General features: G+C 42.9%; 1 protein-coding gene across 1 annotated transcript; it reads left to right on the plus strand.

Moving 5' to 3' along the window:
• The first annotated feature begins 6,658 nt into the window (after nt 1-6,658).
• Nucleotides 6,659-7,603, plus strand: LOC146796973 (olfactory receptor 5AR1-like). The gene has a single exon (XM_085631477.1). The coding sequence runs from the start codon at nt 6,659-6,661 to the stop codon at nt 7,601-7,603; it is 945 nt and encodes a 314-aa protein (XP_085487603.1).
• Nucleotides 7,604-21,512: the final 13,909 nt, after the last annotated feature.

Consider the following 21,512-nt stretch of genomic DNA (forward strand, 5'->3'; position numbering starts at 1 on the left):
ACGCACTGCAGAGTAGTGCAGCCACTTCAATGGATGCGCCTATTAGCGTGAAAAGTTAGTAAATATTCAGCCTAATTTGTTTCATAAGCACACCATACGGTCTTGCCAATTGTGTCAAACTGTTGGTAAGGGAAATCCACCAGCAAAGCTAATAATGTCGAAACGTGTAGAAACAGTGTGGTCTACAGTTTCTGTCAAGGTGTATGGACCAATAGAGTAAGGCTGTAATATATGTGTTGTCATTGGAAAATATTCCCAATTCCCCATAATCTGATGTGTATCTTCTACCTCTGTGGCAGCTGTGCCTCTGATTCTTGATGAAATGTTTACAGAATGGGGAATACCAATAGCTTTAGAAACCGATAATGGCCTGCCATTCAAGGGAACAGAACTTTAGTGTTTGTGCCATATCTAGGGATTCATCAAAGGAATATCAGACCAATATGAGATTTAGGGCCTCATGTAGGTAGCTAAATACCGGTCGGTAACGGCCGAAATTCGGTAAATTTCCCGTTACCGACCGGCATTTAGTCAAGTGAGATGTAGGAGGCCAAAAACCATTTTCGGTAAATATGAATCGGTAAATACCGATTCATATTTACCGAATTCTAAAATACCGCTTCATATTTTCCGAATACATATTTTCCGATTCGGTAAATATGAAGTGGTAAATATGAAGTGGTAAAACGGGAAAAGATATGTAGGTAAATTCGGTAATTAAGAAATCCATGAAATTCGGTAATTAAGAGTCGGTAATTAACACTGATTGAAAGCAGGTGGTAAGCATCAACAGTGCATATAAGCAATCCCAAAATGCAACAGCGTGGACAACATGGCCGCTCTGTATGTCATTGCAAGGCGCCTACGTCTACAGGCAGCAGGACTGAGGATATGGAGACGGGAGGAACGCATCTACAGACAGCGAATCACACTATTTCAACTGACTGACGCTGAGATACATGAAAGGTACAGGCTACACCCCCAAACCATCATGGACCTGATAAGGGACCTGCACCCACTCCTGGACCAGCCAACAAGAAGGGCGCATGCCATACCACCACATGTGCAGGTTCTCTGCAGCCTACACCTACTCGCATCTGGCAGTTACCAGGGGGTGACAGCTGCGGTGGGCGGTGTATCCCAGAGTTGCCTGTCCCGTTTCTTCAGGAAGTTCCTGGATGCCATGATGCAGAGAATGCACCACTACATCAGCTTCCCAAACACACAGGCTGAACTGCAGAAAACTAAAACTGACTTTTATCACATGGCACAGTTCCCCCATGTCATTGGCTGTATTGATGGCACACACATCCCAATCTGCCCACCAGCTGCCACTGAGCACATCTACAGAAACAGAAAGTCCACCCACTCCATCAATGTGCAGGTAATCTACGATGCAGGGAACATCATCACTGATATTGTTGCGAAGTTCCCTGGGAGCAGCCATGACTCCTACATCTTCCAGAACAGTGGGATCTACACACGACTGCTTGCGGGAGAATTTGGAGAAGGATACCTGCTAGGTAAGTAACAGTGACGCTCCATAGTACTCAGTGCAAATCATAGTGTATTGAGGCATGTGACTGATGTTTCCCTTTTACTCACCTAGGGGACAGTGCATATGCCGTGCGGTCATTCATCCTCACTCCCTACCTACACCCATCAACCCAGAGTGAGAGACGATATAATGTGGCACACAAATCTACACGCAATGTGGTGGAGCGCACGTTCGGACTATTAAAGAGCAGGTTCTGCTGCCTCCATAAAAGCGGAGGTGCACGCCAGTACACACCCATCCTCTGCTGCAAGATAATTGCCACTTGTGCAATGCTGCACAACCTTGCCATGAAGAGAGGTACAGAGGTCGAAATGACATATATTGAGGACAATGATGATGAGTCTGCACAGCCAGAGGCCAACGCAGCAGGAGTGCCAACAGCAACAGATGGGAGAGTGAGACGGGCAGAGATCACATGCAACTATTTCTGAATGAGTAAGGGGACACAGCCAGTAGTCGGATGCCATAACGTAGTTTAATCAGGCTGCACTACGCCATGACACAAAGGAAAACTTATTCCATCAACATAAAGAAATAAACTTATGTCAGTTAAGGGTTACTTCACCCAATGGTGTCATTGTTTTTCCTGACGCATTAATGTTTGCGCCCACGCGCACCAGTGCGGGATGGCATTGAGTGAGCGTCCTCACTGGCTGGGGTACCAGTGGCACCACCTTGCCGCCTGCTGCTCCGACGTGTGTCTGGGACAGGGGGGGTTATGCTGCTCCTGCTGGTCGTGTCTTCTGTGTCACCAGCATCCAAAGCGCCAGTTGTTGCAGACTGGCTGGTGAGCAGCACTTCTAGTGCACTCTTGACCCTCACCATGCCCCTGGACACATCTGTGCTGCAGTGCGCAAGGCCCTCCTGCATCGCCACAGAGCGCCTGCAGAGCAGCGATGTGGCAGTCGCCAGCCGGTTCACTGCCCTTGAGGTCAGATCCTTTCTCTGATGTCCCCTGCGCCGTGCTGCCCTTTCCTCATCATACTTTGAGCACAGCAGCAAGATGGACTGGGACATGTCCCGCATGCCCGCTGCCATCTCAGCCATGCCCACTGCCATTGCGCTGATGCCCTTGTCAATGTTTACAAAAGTCTCATTGAGGCCACGCATTTGTCGCTGTACGGGCACCATAGCCCTTGCCTGGATGCGTTGGATTTTCACCATGGTGGCCTCAAGCCCTGAGGAGACTCCATGGCCCAGCCCTAGGGAAGGTGGACTCTGCGGCCGAGCCCTGCGGCGCTGTCTGCCAACTGTGTGTGCTCCCTCAGAGTCGGAAGGCACACTGGCATGGGTTACATCCTGGGGTACAGTGGACGTTTCCGCCCCCCTCGAGTCTTCGGACGATGAGTCGGTCACATCCAACCTGGCAGCAGGACGCCTCCTCAAACTGTGCAATGCAGGTGGTGAAGATGGTGGTGACACCTGCAGGAGTGGGGATGCTGGCAGGAGCGGCGATGCTGGCTGGGGTGGAGTGACTGTCTGTGGTGCCGTTCCCTGGGCAGTACTGGTGGTGGCCTTCTCCGCGCTGTGTTTGTGGTGTGCCCTCTCTCCCTTGTCATGGGCAGTTCTGTGCGCAGTAGTGCCTGTGGACAGAAAAGCGACATCAGCTAAGTGTACCTGAAGCATTGATTTGCTGACATGACAAAACATTTTCTGAACAGTATCTCAATGTCCTCTGCCTGCTTCTCGCTACTGTGTGTCACATGCCCTGTTATTCTGTGCTAATCGTATCATGTTTGGGCTTTCAGGGACTACATCTCCCATGATGCATTGCTAGCATGCACTAACACCTGTACTGGAGTAGGATTCTCATTGCACATTTGGGGAGTTGGGATAGGGGTAGGGGGGGCACATTGCTGTGCAAGCGTCTTACCTTGTTTGGAGGTGCCTCTGGCAGAGCTGTCAGCGTCCCCAATCCCCACGATGCTTTCTGGCTCAATGGTTGTCTCCACTAGCTCCTCCAGTTCTGTCAGGGCTGGTGCCCTGTTGCGTCCACCTCCTGTCTGGCTGGCCTCTTTTTTTAATTCTGCCACCTTCCTCTTCGCGATGATACGGATGTCGTACCACCGCTTCTTGAGGACATCGATGTCCCGGGGGGTCGCTCCCATGGCATTCACCTGTGCCTGGATTCCAAGCCAGATCTTACGTTTCTCTGACTCAGGCACTTGCTGTGACTGTTTGCCAAAAAGCTTCTGGTGCTGCTTCACGACCTCCTCTACCAGTACTTGCAGCTTCTTTTGGCTGAATTTCAGCTTTCGCTTCCTCTCCCCTCCTTCCCTCTCTGTGTCCTGGCTGGCCATTGTTGCAGTTTCTAGGGCTGAATCTGGCAGTTGCTCTCTTCCTCTCCTCAGCACTCCCAGCCTCTCCAGAGTCTGCTGATTGTGTGCACCTGCCTGGGTGTGGCCACTCCCTGGTTGGGTGGGGTTTAGGTAGCACAGGATTGGCTGATTCAAGTCATGTGATTTTGAACTACCGATTCGGTATTTACCGATTCGGTATTTACCGAATCGGAAAATACCACTTCGGTATTTACCGAATCGGAAAATAACACTTCGGTATTTACCGATTCGGAAAATACCACTTCGGTATTTACCGATTCGGTAAATTCCGATTCATGTTTACCGAATTTTACCGAATCGGTAATGTTTACCGATTGTTGACCTACATATAACTTACCGATTCTTAAATACCGATTCGGTAAAATTCAGTATTTAAGAATCGGTAAAAATTATTTACCTACATATGGCCCTTAGAGAGATTTAGGGCCACACTTAGGATAGTTAGCCAAAGGACAGAACTACTGCAGATATCATTTCATCAAGCAATTTGTAAATTAGTGGGTGACTGTAGTGCAACCTCACATTCTATCACTGGCAAGTAGCCATCAGAGTTGATGTTCGGGAGAATAATCAGCAGCAGAGTGCCTTAAGTAATAAAAACACCTCATCAAAATGTGAAAGTGTTCAGATCCAGACAGTGAAGCAAAGCAGAAAATGAAATACTAGGTTGATTACCAAGGACATCTAAGTGACTCATATAGCCAACCAAAAGACTGGAAACAACCACAGCTAAGAAAGATGGATGCTCCTTTCAGAACCTGCCACTAAACACGCAGGTGAAAAGTATGCTATGGTGTCTGCTATAGGCTTGTCAAAATCTATACCAAGAAATGTGTCTCATTTTCAATGATTAATGGGAAGAGGTACTCATCTGGAATACTGAAGAAGAAAATAGAGAAAACTTACTTTGATCACAAGTATTTTTCGGACGTGACAACGGCACAATGAACAATGGTTGCGTTAATAGGATTGCAATTCTTTTTGCAGGTCTGTTTCTTTAGGGGTTTTTCTTTTCTTTCTTTCTCACTCTCTTGGTGTCTTGTTTTCTTTTTTCTTTTTAATGTATTGTCGCCATTTCTGTTTAGTGTATCTGTCGGTATGTAAAAAGGGGGAAGTTGTAAATTACTTAGCCCTTTAATTAGAAGTGGACCAGTGGCATAATTCTACAAGGAAGAAGCTGTGCTATTACTGTCTAATACTGTATCCCCTCACTAAATATATTTTGTACACTTCAATGTCTTTCAAAATAATATGTAGCCTAAGGGGCATGTTTACTAGGCCTGGGCGGTAAATTCCGTTCCGCTCACGGAATTTGCGGAATTTCGGTAATTTCGCGTTCCGCGGAGAACGCGAAATTGCCCAAAATTCTGCTTTCCGCGACTTCGCGAAATTTTTTCTTGTTCGCGTTCTCAAAATGCGTGTTCGCGAGATATTTCTCCCCGAGCACGCAAACAGCAACTGTGAACAGGAAAAAAGCATCGCGAACAAGTAATTCCGCGTGTTCGCGGAATTTCTGCGTGTTCGCGGAGATTTTTTACCATTTCGCGGAGATTTGCGTAACGCCATTACGCAAATTCCGCCCACCCCTAATGTTTACTAGAAACTAGCGGAGTGTGGTGTCATCCCAAAATTGCTAACGCCGCATTCCGTTAGTTTCAAAACACAGAGATATGCTGTATTTACAAACATATGGTGCACCCATGCATTTCCTCTAGCGCTGGCACTAAAAAAGCTTCCTAGCACCAGCTCAGGCCTCCTTGTGCCATGTTGCAAGGGTGCCTGTGCTTCAGGAGTGATTGTTTATGTGCAGAAAGGGACACCTTCCTGCACATAAACAATATAAACAGGTGATTTGATGTTTCTATGTGTGCTGCAAATGGAAAGAGCAAAATATGAGGAGAAATAAAAACATTTCTCCTCGTATGGCCTGCTTAAGACCAGGTATTCCTGGTGATATTTTTCTGCCCCACACCTTGTAAAAATGGAGCAGTGTCAAAAAGCAATGGGTGTTGCTGCGGAACTCCCGTTGCAACACCCATTGCACACCCCTTTCACGCTAAGTGAAGCTTGAATAGGGGCATCATTTACAAGGCAGTGTTAAACCACAATAAGTGGCTTAACGCCACTTTTTAAATAAGGTGAAGGACTTAACACCACCAGAATTTTCTGGTGGCGTTAACTCCTTGTTAATTTGCCACAAGATGTTGTTGATTTACTACATTTGTAAGGTACATTTCCCCTAATACCACTGCATCTTTTCTATTTTTTAGGCACTCCAAAATAACTTTTAGAACTTGATTGTGAAAAAAGATCTTTGCGTAGTTATGAGGTAAGAACATTGTTATGACTTATTGCTAGGGGAGGATTGTTATACATGTCACCTTATAAATGTATTTTTTTTTTGTTTGTTGATTCTTTCATTGTAAATATTAAAGAGGAAAGATGTGTTATGACTTGTTGCTAGGAGAGGAATGTTATACTTGTCATCTTATGATGTAAGGTTCAATGAGTTGAAGGTTCTGCAGGTTTGAACTAAACAGTAGTCAGTTGGGAGTTGTTTGTGGTCTTGAAGGACTGTTAGTGTGTAGTGCTTACTTGAATAACATCTTCAAGACATTCAAGTGGAAACGTCTTTATTTATGAACATAACAACTATTTCTTTTGTTTCATATATTTACAGCTTGCCAATGTTGAATGTTATTTACTAATTTCAATCAAATGCAATTTCAGTTTACACCCGCAGATGTTTGGAGGTAAAGGAATGGACATTGTGAACCAAACCATTGTGATGTACTTTGTTCTCCAGGGCCTATCAGACAATCCAAAGCATCAGACTGCACTCTTCATCCTCTTCCTTACAATGTACATTGTTGGGATAGTAAGCAATAGTGCCATCATGGCTGCCATTGCTACTGACTCAAAGCTTCATAGCCCCATGTATTACTTCATCTGTGGCCTATCACTAGTGGACATCTGTGTACTTACAACCATAGTGCCCCAGCTTCTGGTCAGCACCATATCACAGAGGAAGACCATCTCCTACTCATGCTGCATTGCACAGTTCAATGTCTTTGTTGGTATGGAGACCACTGACAGTTTGCTACTTGGGGCAATGGCCTATGACCGATATGTAGCCATATGTAGGCCTTTGCATTATTTTACAGCAATGGACAAGAAGGCTTGCACCCTGTTGTTGGCTGGTTCCTGGGTAGGCGGTCTCCTGGTTTCTTTTCTGTACAGTACGATGGTCGTCAGACTGTCATTTTGTGCATCCAACCTGATCCAGAGCTTCTTCTGTGATGTGCCGCCACTTTTGAAGCTCTCCTGCTCAGACATCACTGTCAATGAGCTCCTGATTTTTACTGTGGGTACGTTCTTAGCCCTGGTTTCCATTGTTCCTATAGTGATTTCATACATCCGTATCATCGCAACCATATTGAGTATCCGCTCAAACGAGGGGAGGAGAAAAGCCTTCAGCACCTGCTCTTCACACCTCATTGTTGTCAGCTTGTACTACGGGACCATTATATCCACTGAATTTCGGCCTAGCTCCAGCTACACACTTGAGAGGGATAAGGCAGTAACTGTGATGTACACCATTGTCACCCCCATGCTTAACCCTTTCATATACAGCCTGAGAAATGAACAGATAAAAAAAAGCTTTGAAAAAATGATGGGAAAATGTATTTTCTTCTGCAAGTTCTAAATGTTTTGTCTTTTTTCTGAATTTGTAACCTGTAAATAGAAATTGTTATGCAAGACTCACTAGCTCCATTTGACCTTCTTTACGCTCATCTGTTTTCTCTTTTTCTGACTATGTCCCCGTTGTGTGTGAATACGACAACGTTTTCGCTCACCATTAGTTTGTGGTTGTTATTGGTTCACCTGTTACTGAAATTAGACAAGTCTCTCACCCAACAAGCATTTATGTTGGTAAATTTTAGTTTTAATATGACCTTTACCCATTGTAGCTAAAGCCTGCACAGGTTTTTGTTTTTGCCGGAAAGCGTTCAATTACCATTTCCTTGAATGGAGATGCTGCAGTGATATTTTTCATGCTAACAGTCAATAGTCCCTTAATGCAAAAAGCTATCTAACTTTGTAAGTGTTTGCTAGTTAGTAGTTTTGCATTTTTAATTTATTGCTAAACACAGACATTTGGAAAGCATAGACTCCTCACAGATGATCACATCAGACTATTTTAGGCAACTTTTTACGTATTTTACTCAGCTCCTAATGGGCGTGCTTTGGTGCGTTATTTTTTAAGTCAAAATAGTTCATTCTGACTGCAATTCTCTTGAAATGTACCATACCTGTATGCCAACCACCACCTACAGGAGTGTGGTACATGTTAAAAATAGTTCAAATATGCCTCAGTTTAAAAGGTTTTATTTGAAATAAAGAAAAGGATATATTGCAGATCTCTTTTATGGTGCTGTTGAAGTTGGAGGGCAGGGTCCACCAACAAGAGTCTGGAGCCTCTCAGGTAGGCGATAAGGTCATTAGTGCAGGTTAGGTTCTTAGTTTATAGATACAGCATGTGGGTTCCTTCTGTCTTCCGTCCTCCCTCCAACAGTCCCCATCTCTTATCTCCTAGTTTCCAACCCATACCATATTCTATTGCATCATTTACTCTCAGCATTCAAAATACCAGCTCAGACGTAAACAGAATGGGAATATACAGGCTGCTGCACACCTCCCTTTATTACAAACAACAAAACCAAGAACAGACATTCCTTTGTATATAAAGTACATGGACAATCATTCACAATCACTCATGTCCAAAATGTCTTGCTTACATATTAACCTAACACCAACCTTTTAAACTCTCCTACACCCACTTAGACACCCTTGTACAACAGACAGCAGTCATAGAAAATCTGCAAGGGGTCACAGATCATTTCAAACAAAGAAACAAGACAGCAAATAGATTGTGACTGCATTGCACAATGACCCAAAATGCACAACCCTTGAAACCTCCTCAGACCATTTGCCCAAACAATAAGGTTGCACACTCACAATGATACCATGAAAGATTTATGTATGCAGGACACATAGCTACGGATGTTCAGCACTTGTCAGCCAGAGCACAGAACCCACTGGATTCCTTCAAAAAAGGGTAGATCGTTAGGTTACAGCAACAGCAGATAGTTCCTATCAGGGCTCCATCCTCTCGCCAACCTCTCTCCAATATCCTGGTTTACACTCCACACACCATCATTCTATTACATCATTCACTCTTAGCATTTCAGTCGCCACCTCCGAATTACAGGGAATGGGGACACAAAGGTACTACACAAGCACTGAATAAATTCATGAACATTTAATGAGTATATGTTGTAAAGTCAAAAGTTATTAACAGCTGTGCAGCCGTACCAGCATGCCATGTTTCTTTTTTGTCTTGAGGTTGCCCTTCATTTTAGGAATCGCCTTTGAGGCACCCTTAGCTGTCTTGCCAGACTATTGTTTTTCTAAAAATGTCATGCATACTATTCAAAGAAAGAGGAGATTTTGGTCAGTGGGCTTCATCCATTGGGCAGTTAAACAGTCATTCACTTTTTGCTCCCAACTACTGACAGAATACTTCATCAGGCAGTGGGTTAGCTGACTGTGCTTAAAAGCTGTTTTCCCTTCGATTGAAGCTCAAATCCTTTGCTTTAAAAAATAGTTCCTTTCTCTTCAATTACAAAGCTTGCTCAAAGTGTGTTTAATTGTATTTATATGGTTTGATTAACTTTAAATCCCAGCTATTTATTTTTGCCTGCATTTTGAGTGTCCCGTTAGGTGATTTTTTATTTTCCATCTCCTTTTTATAGTTGCTGTTATAAAGGGTTTAAATCACACTGTAAGACTGTAGCAATTTGGGGGCTTGGTTTGGTAGTAAACTATTCTTGTCTCCTTCACTAATAATAATGAGCAAATTAATGGTGCAAGTAAAAAGCTTTATTATTTAAACATCACTAGTAAACTGGCCGCATCAGTGGATGTTTTTAAATGTTTAATTTTTTTTGTAATCATATGACAGCCATCGTTTATTTTTGTTTGTGGCATATGCTTGCATTAAGAAAACTAGCCATTGCACCAGTGAAGGACAGACCTGTTGGCTTTTCCAATGCTTGTTTTCCTTTTTGGAAACATTTTGAGGAATCCTTCCAACAGTAAGTCTGGTGCTCAAGGTCACCTTCAGTGTGGCCTGACACTCGGGATAGCCTCGATTGGTCTCCTCACACTTTAGCCATAACTGGCTAGCCCCTTTTATGTTATTTGCACAGGACTTGTTTGTTGCAACTTTACAGTAATTTGAGGTGCAGTAGATGCACTGAGTGATGATGCCTACTTGCCTCCCTTTCTAAATTGAGTCCATTTAACTTAGGCAAATGTTATTTATGTTTCTTTTGTAGCTGTAGAAAAATCTAATACATTTCTCTACATATCAGCACTTTAATAAAGTGGTATTAGATGGAGAACAACAATAAAAGCTAATACTTACATATATCTTATGCCATAACCTAGAGCACAGCTAACGTGCCTTTTATTCTTTGTAAAGATAGCCATTAGCCAATCAGATATTGCCTTTGCATCTACATGTACTGTGGTATACCACACAGTTACACCCTTATACTCTGGCACAAGATTTAACACTTATAACTTTTACACCACTTACTTAGGTTAAATACTGCTGTTGTCTGCACTCTACTTCCTATTCTTCAGTAATGGATGAGGCAAATGATAGCATGTACAAGGTCTACGACATCTCAGTCATGTGTCTGACAAATTGAAGCATGTTATCTCTGACAAAATACAAAAAAGGAGTAAAAATGATGAAATGCTAAAACTAAAATAAATACACATAGAGCCAACAGTATTTGACATTGAATTACTGCTTAGATGAAGCAGAATTATAATGTTACTATTTTTACAAGAACAGGGCAGGCTTTAGCGCTGGTGGCGCCTGGTGCAACAGTCTATTTTGACGCCCCCCTTTGTCCTCCTCCTTGTATTCCTTCACTACTACCAGCAAAAGTTCTCATCTCTCCATAGACCTTCTCTCATGTACATTTAATTTTTATTAAACTGCTGGAAAAGGCTGGCTTTACTAATCCACACAGCTATCCACATAAAGTACAGATCTGTTGTTTGCAGAATGCATATCAACTCTCTATGCTACTTTATGGTGACTTAAAACTACCTCTAGAGAAAAGTCTGCTGTCTCTAGCTGGAACATTAATCACAAGAGTTATCTTGACCTTTTAATTGCCGCCTAAAACTGGACCCACAAGAAGCTCTGCAGCAAGTTCTTTCAAATCGTCCGTTATTGCTAAACACAGCGTCCCCCAGCCCGAAGTCGGTGTACTCTATCTGGTCGGTGCCCAGTTCTGCTGCACTGTTTGCACTGCCCTAAAGCCGGCCCTGTACCAGAACAAACTGTGAACATTGCTCACAAAACCCATCTCGGCATTGGGTCAACAAAAAAAACTATTGAGAGAGAAATTGTGGCTTCCAAACATAGGGCCTAATATTTAACCAATTTCTCCCCAAGGGAGAGGGAGCAAATTACTCTGTTGTCCACATAATTTAGAAATGACTGCCAATCCGGAGGTAATTTCCAAAGCATTTGCAGGAACTGCAGTCACAGCAGTTCCTGTCAACGCAATTTATCTAATATGTGAGTCCAGCCACTCACCTGAAAACCAGGTCCGTCTGCAGGGAGGATGACTGTTCCTCAACCCCCCGTGAACACCTCTCATTGCTGCTGATACCAACAGAAGCCCTGGCAGGTGCCAAAAGAGGGAAGGGGATTTTGGGATGAGAGACAAAGAAGAAAGAGAGACTGCTACACTTCACCAAGGTGAGGGTAGACCATCTGGACCAGCCAGGTTCTGGAAGTTGACACGGCTAGCCACTCGTGATTGTTCCTAAAATACACAACAGCAAATAAGCATAGAATGTCCTCAAACCATCTCTTAAATGCAATAGAAACACTAGGAGATTAGCATTCAAATTACCTTTTTGGTGTGTGCTGACGCTCAATTGTGTGTCTCCCTCAATGAGCTCTATGATATATTTATACGGGTTTTTGTAAAACATAAAGAGGAATTGTATTAGACTATGTATTCAGCATCATGAGATTCCACTTAGTATTGTTGCACCACTATATGATCTCACCTTATTATGCACAAGATGTTATCCAAAGTTCAATCACTGAATATACTGCTCACTTGTGCCTTTAAACGCTGTTTAGATTTGCTAACATCATGATAAGGTGCGCTTGCAAATATAGTCACTTGCGCCTTACAATGTCTCCAACTGTGCCTTCATATCATAAAAAACAAGTGCTCCTAATATCAGGTAGTTATCACAACACTAGAAATAATTGCTCATATGCTGCCAAAACATATACTCCAAACGTACAATGCAGGAAATAATTATTGCCCATTCAAAACCTTAATCGTGTGAACCTAATGTCAGCCAAGAACATGAGCACCAGTTTTTTTTGTTAGGCAGTTTACATAACAAAGGATAAAAGCAAAAGACTCTTATCAGGGTAATTATTCCCCAAAATAGCAGGAAAGAGCTACAAAAACGTTCTAATGACAAGCGTTCAAGAAAAGCTTAAGAAAGGCTTTCAAAACAGCAAGAGACCATAGGGGTCATTAGGATGGCGGGCGGACATACCCCAGGGAAATGGGACCGCCCACAATGCATGCGGCGGTCCCGCACATACCATTAGGAGGCGCCCGCCACACTGGCGGGCGCATCCCGCATTCCCAACATTGCGGCGCCCACCACAATGCCAAAAATGCAAGTTGTGCATTTCAATGCACAACGTGACAGGCACCGCGCGGTGCCTGCCACTAAACTTCCTCCCAAGCTTCCCACAAAAGAAAACCCTTTCCCAATTTATTCCCATACTCAAGCAGCCTTAAGTTCACCTAAATCTGTTTTTAAACGTGTAATGTTGTTAAGATATCCCTGAAAATCTTTTCTTTTGTCAGAGATATATGTACAACATTGTTGAACTTTCAACATCCGGCAGACCATGCCCTCCTTTGCAAGAAGGACGTCTAATGCAAGACGATTTGTAGCATCATAGATCGGGTAGCAACCATTTCAGTATCTGTGGCAAGAAATCCTCCAGCTATATCTTTTGATAATCGATCAACTACAGTGGAAAGTTTTAAAATTTTGTCAGGATTTAGAATCACCCCAACTGAGGGAATTATTGCTTCAAATATATCTTTAATTACTTCAGCAGCATTTGCTTCCCTACTTAAGCATGTGTGTTTGAATTTGTTGGTTCTGTCTGTTTGTCCCACATGATACATTTACTATTCACGTGTAACAACATCGATGCCAATGTTTTGGCAACCTGTAATAGGCATTTTTTCCACATATATAGTATATTCCAAGAAATACAGGATCTACTCCCCCAAGGTACAAAAACTATCCTACCACAATATGGAAGGTGTGGTCACATTTGGTAGAACCAACAAATTAGTTGTTAAATTAAGTTTTGCGTCGCAATATACATAGCTTCCCCTTATGTTGTCAATCTAGAGCCATTGAACGTTGTGCACCACCCATTTTAAGTTCAGTTTCCCTGTGTGCCTAAGGTGGAACCTTTGAATGTCCTTCAGTCTTTTTCTTTATTTCTCCGCGTCTGTCTTCAACTGAATGAATAAAATACTTTTCTATATTATGTAAGAGCTAGGTTAAGTTAAGTCTGTGTACATAAACGGTATCTATAGTTGGTGTAGCTTGGAAAAACTGGCCCATTATTTCAGCAGTTTGTGTGTCTTGTACAATATTCAAATTTTTCTTAGTAGGTACTTCAGAAAAAATAGATATAATGCAGAGGATATTAATATAGCATTATTTGCAGCTAAATATTTATTACTGTGCCTTTAAGTAGTTTTCTTCATTTCTTTTTTCTGTCACAGTTCACAGGTTTCAGCTTTTATGGTGTATATTAGGGTATTTTTTCGTCTCTTCAGATTTTTCTAGACCTTTCCATTTTTTTTCCTTTGACATTGCTTTCAAGCAAAAAGCGTGGTGTGCTTTCTACCAGTTGCTGGCTACCTCTTAATAAGTCTACTCAGGTGCAGCGTATTTTCGATTTGGTACCTTGACTCTTTTCGACTTTCTTACTGTCCGTCCATCGGGGTACTCCTCCTTCTGGCAGGATTAGCCTCAATCTGTCTCTTTTTTTGGGCCAATGGACTCCATTTAGCACTCATGTTTTGGTTGCACTGTTCACAACAACTGGGTCAGCAACTCGCCTAGTCTTCTCTGCTGCCTTTGGTACCTACAGGAGCTGACTCTTTCAAACCCACACTTGAACCAGTGCTCAGAGACCCAGTAGATGGAGCCCCCTTTATTATTCGACTGACCTGAGTCGAGTGTCTCACTGTAACCACTGGTACATCCGCTACAGGTACTGCACCTTCAAGGAGACATAGGACTCAGCAGGATGGGCAGTATATACCCAATTAGTCAGACCACCACATATGACAGCAGTTGTGGTAACAAGGATCACCTGGTATGGCCCACGCCAACAAGGTTCCAAACATGACTTGGTATGCATTTCTTCAACAGGACCAAGTCACTGGGACTAAGATCGTGACTAAGATCGTGGCACTGCTCTTTTTGAGGTGAAGTGGCAGATTCCCCAACCTGTTGAGACACACTTCTGAAATTGCTCTAAATTGGGGATTAATCAGTGTTTGACGAAAAAGATACATCATAACATCTCTTCCAACATGTGCAGGACCATGGTAATTCCTCACCATGAGCGATAACAAACTGTCTGTAGAACTGTTCTTACATCTGCGTACACCCACAGATCATCTTCCTGTCTTTGAGCGTACCCTGCTTTAATCCACTGTTGTCTCTCAACATCTGGTGCTTCATCTTGCAAGGCCTTTATTTCTTCCCATGTTTCTACAATTGACAACATCAACCTACATTCCGGGACATGAGTTTTCTCTTTCAAGGGGTCACCATTAGGTGTATGAATTTAAAGCACAATAGCGCACAGTCTCATCTGCATAGCTGTTGCCGACTGTAACATAATCATTTCTCTATTTTTGGGCTGGACACTTGACCACTCCAATTTGAGTGAGCAGTTGTAATGACAGCAACAGATGTATCACTCTCTCTCGAAGAGGACATGAATCCATACTGTGACCACAACTGCCCAAAGTCATATATGACTTCAAAGCCATACTGACTGCCAGTAAAGATGGTAAATCTCAACTGTTCAGTAATGCTGCAAGCCAGTGTCAGGGCTATCAGTTCTGCAACCTGCACAGAATAAACCCCCTGCAACCAAGAAGTGTTCACCACTCCCACAACAGTACAGATAGAATTTGCAGCATACAAAGTTTCCTTAGGCATCTTACAAACGGTAAACAGACATAATATCGAATTAAAAATATCGACAGGACAGAATATCAAGTTTTTAATATAGAATGGACAGAATATCGAATTGCCAAAATATAGTGGTAAAGAATATCGAAAATCAGGTAAGAAATATTGATTGAAATAATATCGAAGTAAGTAATATTGACAGTCATAATATAGTTGTTAAAAACTATCACTTTTTTATAGTGTTTTAAGTGTTAGTATATGTGTTAAAAGTATGTATTAATTTTGGACTGTATGTTTGAATATTTTTAAAGTACTGAATTTTATGTTATTACATTTTTGTGTAATTTAATTCCGTAGCGGGTTGTGGGTTTATAGGGGATTAGGGTTGGAAGTAATTTAATTATAGTACATAAAATAATTATTTTTAGGAATTATTAATTATTTTTAATGTAATTTGGCGTTTTACTTCTGTAGCGGGTAGTGGGTTTATAGGGGAATAGGGTGGAAAGTAATGTAATTATTATGAGATAATTATTAATTGGTATTGAAAATTAATTGGTTGTTGATTAATTATTAATTGTTAAATAATTAGTATTAATTGGTAATTAATTTGTATTAATTGTTTAATTGATAATTATGTTAATTGTATTAAATTATTATTTGTAGCAGGTTGTGGGTTTATAGGGAAATATGGTGTGAAGTAATTTAATTGTAAATAATTAATTATAGAAATAATTTTTGTATATTGATAATGAAATTATTATTAATGAATTATTAATTGGTATTACTTGTATTTTAACAAAAAATTGTGTTGAAAATTAATTGGTTGTTAATTAATTATTAATAGGTAATTAATTAAAACAAAAATATTTGTATTTATAAATAATTAATTATTAAATATTGTGTAATTGGTAATTAAATGTAATACTTTTTTTTGGTATTAATAATTAATTTATTTTTAATAAAATATTATTTTCCCTATTATTGCACTCACTGGAGTGGGAATAGTAATTTTTACCCCTACGCTATCCAACGCTTTCCCTACTATTGCACTCACTGGAGTGGGAATAGCAATTTTTACCCCTACGCTATCCAACGCTTTCCCTACTGTTGCACTCTTTGGAGTGGAAATAGTAATTTTTACCCCTACGCTATCCAATGCTTTCCCTACTATTGCACTCAATGGAGTGGGAATAGTAATTTTTACCCCTACGCTATCCAACGCTTTCCCTACTATTGCACTCACTGGAGTGGGAATAATAATTTTTACCCCTACGCTATCCAATGCTTTCCCTGTTATTGCACTCTCTGGAGTGGGAATAGTAATGTTTACCCTCCCGCTATCCAACGCTTTCCCTACTGTTGCACTCTCTGGAGTGGGAATACAAATTTCTACCCTCCCGCTATCCTACACAAAAAATATTGAATATTTTTAATTAATATGACGTTAATATATGTATTCATTTTTTTTTTTACTTACATTAATTATGTATTATTGTTAAATTATTTAAGTTTTTTAAAGTATTTTTCAGTTAATTATATGTATTATTTCATTAATTTTACATTACTTTTAAGACATTTAAAAAATTTGATATTTTGACTAACTATATTGTTTACAACGATATTTTGGATTCGATATTTTAGTAATTACCTGTTTGGAGATAGGCATTCGATATTTTGGCATTCTATATTTTTCCTTCTATATTTTGGTAGTTCGATATTCTCCTTCTCGATATTATGTCAGTGATCCCTTACAAACATGATCCATCCACAAACAGCACATGATCTGATTCAGGTAATCGAACATTCAGATTACCTGGTCTAGGCTTTGTACACAACCCAATCTTATCCAAACTATCATGATCTGCTTCATCAATCACAACTTCATTTCCTGGCAAAGGTGTCAGTGTAGCCATATTCAAACTCGTGCACTGCACTAGTGACACATTCTCATCTCGGCACCCAAGATCTCCAGTTCATATTTTGTCAATCGTCTACTAGTGAGATATTGCGTTTGAGTACGAGTGAGCAAAATCTCAACTGAATGTGACACATGTACTTTCAATAGATGACCCATCACAAATCTTTCACACTGTTCCAGACTCACATATGTGGCAGCAATGACTTTTAGGCATCTAGGTAAAGCTACTGCTACAGGATCTAAAGTAGCTAAAACATATGCAGCAGGTCTGCATGCAGTTCAATTGCATATGTGGCAATACTGACTATGCGCAGCCTTCGGATCACTGCAGAACAGAGTGAAGCTTTTGTTAAATATGGATTTCCAATCGTGGAGCTCGACAAAGACTCTCAGAGGGGCATATTATCAAGAAACGGCGTTACAATTATCGCCGCTTTAGCGGCAGAAAACTGCCGCTAAAGCGGCGATAATGGGCTTGATAATATGCTCTTGAGAATTCCCATAGAAGCCCATGTTCTGGTGTCAACATGGACTTCTATTGGAATTCTCTGCGGCATATTATCAAGCCCATTATCGCCACTCTAGCGGCAGTTTTCTGCCGCTAAAGCGGCGATAATTTTAACGCTGTGCTTGATAATATGCCCCAGAGTTCGATAAAAGAGCATATGCATTTGTCATTCAATGGAACTGGACATGACACATCTTTGTGTGTTAGTCTTTGATGTGGCTTGGCTGTCAATGAAAAATTAGGAATCTATTGTTGTCAATAGCCAACCATTCCAAGGAACATGCAAAGTTCCTTTTGTGTGCTAGGAGGATTAACCTTCAGAATAGCAATAATCGGATCCTGTGACACATTTCTGGCTCCTTTTTGAATGTGATGTCCTAAGTAGAGGACTTTTCTCCTGCAATATTGCAATTTAGTTGGTGATACTTTATGTCCATTTACTACCAAATGATTTAATAGTGCAATGGTGTCGCATATGCAAGCTTCCTGAGTACCTGACCCTGCTAACAAGTTGTCAATGTACTGAACCAAGAAAGAGTGATTTGGCAATACCAATGACTCTAGATTCATCCTCAAAATCTGATTGAAGATAAAAGGACTTTCTGTATACCCTTGTGAAACTTGGCACCATGCCAAGACATGAAAGCAAATAAAAATTGGCTATCCAGGTGCAACGAAATAGAAAAAAGTGCTTGACATAAACCAATGACAGAAAACCATTCAACTTTACATGGAATCTGATATAATAAAACTTTCCATTTGGTTTCTGAATTCCCATAATAGGTGAATTAAAGAGGCTTCCCATATTCTCTCTCAAAATTCCCTGTTCAACCAATGACTCAATTCAAGGCGTTATACCAGCAATTTTCTTAAGTTAAAGAGGGGATTTGAGGGAATTCTGCATTTGGAGCAACCCCTCTGATCAATCTAATATCTTTACCCGTGAAGTCCCAAACCTCAGGCAATACTGTGTCTCTTAATTCCAAAAGTAAATCATCACTTATCAATAAGAGAAATAGACCTCCAGCTTCAGATTTTTTCTTTGCCATTTTAGATACGTCTTCATCATTTGTATGGAATTCAATTCCTTTTTTGGTGCAATAAATTGAACGATTGAGTTTGCATAATAAATCTCGTCCCAATTGTTTTACAGGACTGGAGTCACATATTACGAATTTGTACAGGTCCTCAAATAATCCAATTTGCACAGTGACAGGTTCAGTTACAGGATTTGACATTAATCAATTTGAGACTCCTACAACTTGGATTCTTTCTCCCTAGTGAGGTAGGTTTGGAACTTCCACTGTTCTCACAGTGGAATGGGTAGCACCAGTATCAACAAGGAATGAAACAGGTGTTCTGTTTGCCTTACCATCCACATTGTGACCTCCCTGGCGTACCTCTAAGGATATGCCATTTTAGAACGCGCAGCGGACGAGCGCAGCGGGAGCGCCGACTTCGCGCCGAAGTCGCGCATAAGTCAAGCCCGTCTGCGCCCGTCCGCGGCCGATTGGGGCCAGGGGCACGACACCATGCCAAAATCCTGTCCTATTCGCCTAAGGACCTCATCGCCCTTCAAGGCCCTTGGCCATTCCCGGATTCCGTCCATAGACTCGTCTCTTCACTAGGCCTTGCCCCTACTCTCCCCACACCTCCGCTACCCCCGCTACGCACCCCCCTGTTACCCTGCCCCCCCCTCGCTGATCCCTGTCCCACGACCCCAGCACTGTCTGTCATCCTACTTAATACCAGGTCAGCGGTCAAGCACCACCACGAGTTGTACGTCCTACTCGACACCGAGAAACCGGACTTACTGCTCCTGACCGAAACCTGGTACTGTGACTCCTCCCTCCCCGCCCTCCTGGCTACCCTTCCGCCTTCCTACGTGGCCCTACGTGCCGATCGTCCGGCGGGCAGGGCTGGCGGTGGGGTCGCCTTAATCGCCAGGTCAGATTTGCATTTTCTATCACTTCCTTTTCCCCCTATGCTCCCTGCTGACTTCTTAGTAGTCCGCTCCCTCTTATCCTCCCCTCCCATCACTTGCCTTCTCGTGTACCGCCCTCCTCAGCCCTCACCTTCATTTTTACCTGCTTTTCAAGACCTACTGGCCAATCTGGTGGTCAATTATGCCTCGGTTCTGGTGCTGGGGGATTTTAATTACTGGCCCTCAGACCCACACGAGTGCCCTGCCTCAAAGGAATTTACAGAATCCTTACTATCTTTCAACTTTGTGTCACATATTACTGTCCCCACTCACTCTCACGGGCACACACTCGACCAGGTCTGGTCTCTCAACCTTCCATTGGCCTCGGTGGCTGTCTCTCCATGCCCCTGGTCTGATCATGCCCTCATCTCCTTCTCCATCCTCCACAACCCACTTTCCAAAACCCCGCGTGCAAAAAACACCTGGGCGCGGAACTGGAACAGGCTGGATCTCCCCTCCTTGACCTCCCTGCTCCGCAATTCCATTCCCTCCTTCTCTGGCCTATCATCTGCCTCTCAAGCCAAGGCCATTAACACCTGGCTGGCTGGAGGTTGCGACTCAGTGGCTCCCCTACGTCGCATTTCCATTCGCCGACTCAAGGACTCCAATAGATGGTTTAACGACCACCTAAAAGAACTCAAACTGAGCGCCCGATGGGCGGAGAGGCAGTGGAGGAAAGTTTATAGCCTTTCATCTAAAACCCACTTCCTGGCATCACTGGCTAAATATAAATCAGCAATCCTGGCTGCAAAAACCGACTACTTCTCCACGAAAATAACGTCTGCCGACAACAAACCCAGGGTAATCTTTGGCATTGTGAATGACCTGGCATTCTCTGACCGAACTTCGTCCCAAATCCCTCCCTCCCAGCCCCTCTGTGATCAACTCAATCACTACTTCTTGGACAAAATCACAACTATCAAGGCTAATATCCCATTACCCTCGTCTGCTTTTGTTGATCCCTCCCCCCCCACCGTCCAGAACCCTCTCACCCTCATCCCTCCCCTCACTCAGGAATCTTTTCTGGCAATACTCCCCAAAGTAAAGTCGGGGTCTCCGGCGGACGTCTGCCCCGCACGCATCTTACAGCAAATCTACTCTAGCTGCCCTGATCCCCCTATCGCCTTCCTTAACAGCTCCTTGGCTCAGGGTGTTGTGACCCCTGCACTAAAGGCCGCCACCATAGTGCCTCTGCTGAAGAAACCCGGCACGGACCCTTCCATCTCGGCTAACTTTCGCCCCATCTCCCTGCTGCCCTTCCTGGGCAAGGTGATGGAACGCCATGTCACCGCGGTACTGAGCGCTCACATCGAGGCGAATGGGGGGCTGGCCTCTCGCCAGGCAGGATTCCGCCCCAGGCATTCGACCGAATCGGTCGTAGTCTCAGTCCTAGACAACCTCAGAAAGGGTATGGATGACAACAACCACCAGGCACTGGTCCTCCTTGATCTCTCCGCCGCCTTTGACACGGTGGACCATACCATCTTACTTGCCCGTGTCAAGGCGGCCGGCATCGGGGGATCAGCTCTGGTCTGGCTCTCCTCCTTTCTGAGGGACCGCACTCAGGCGGTCCGACTAGGCGATTTCACCTCCACCCCTCTCTCTGTCACTTGCGGTGTTCCCCAGGGCTCCTCTCTCTCTCCCTTACTCTTTAATCTCTATATCTTTCCTCTTATCTATGCACTCCAGCAGCTGGAGGTCACTGTTTACAACTACGCGGATGACCTCCAGCTCATCTTTGATCTGTCCCCCTCTCCTCTCTCGGTCTCTAATTTCCAGTCAACTATGACACTCATCAGGGACTGGATGAACCACAACCATCTTAAACTGAA

Source organism: Triturus cristatus, chromosome 10, assembly GCF_964204655.1.
Source record: "Triturus cristatus chromosome 10, aTriCri1.1, whole genome shotgun sequence".
Taxonomy (NCBI): Eukaryota; Metazoa; Chordata; class Amphibia; order Caudata; family Salamandridae; genus Triturus; species Triturus cristatus.

Bases quoted from the DNA above. Each gene is read 5' to 3' on its own strand.
- LOC146796973 (XM_085631477.1), top strand. From the start codon at position 6,659: ATGGACATTGTGAACCAAACCATTGTGATGTACTTTGTTCTCCAGGGC.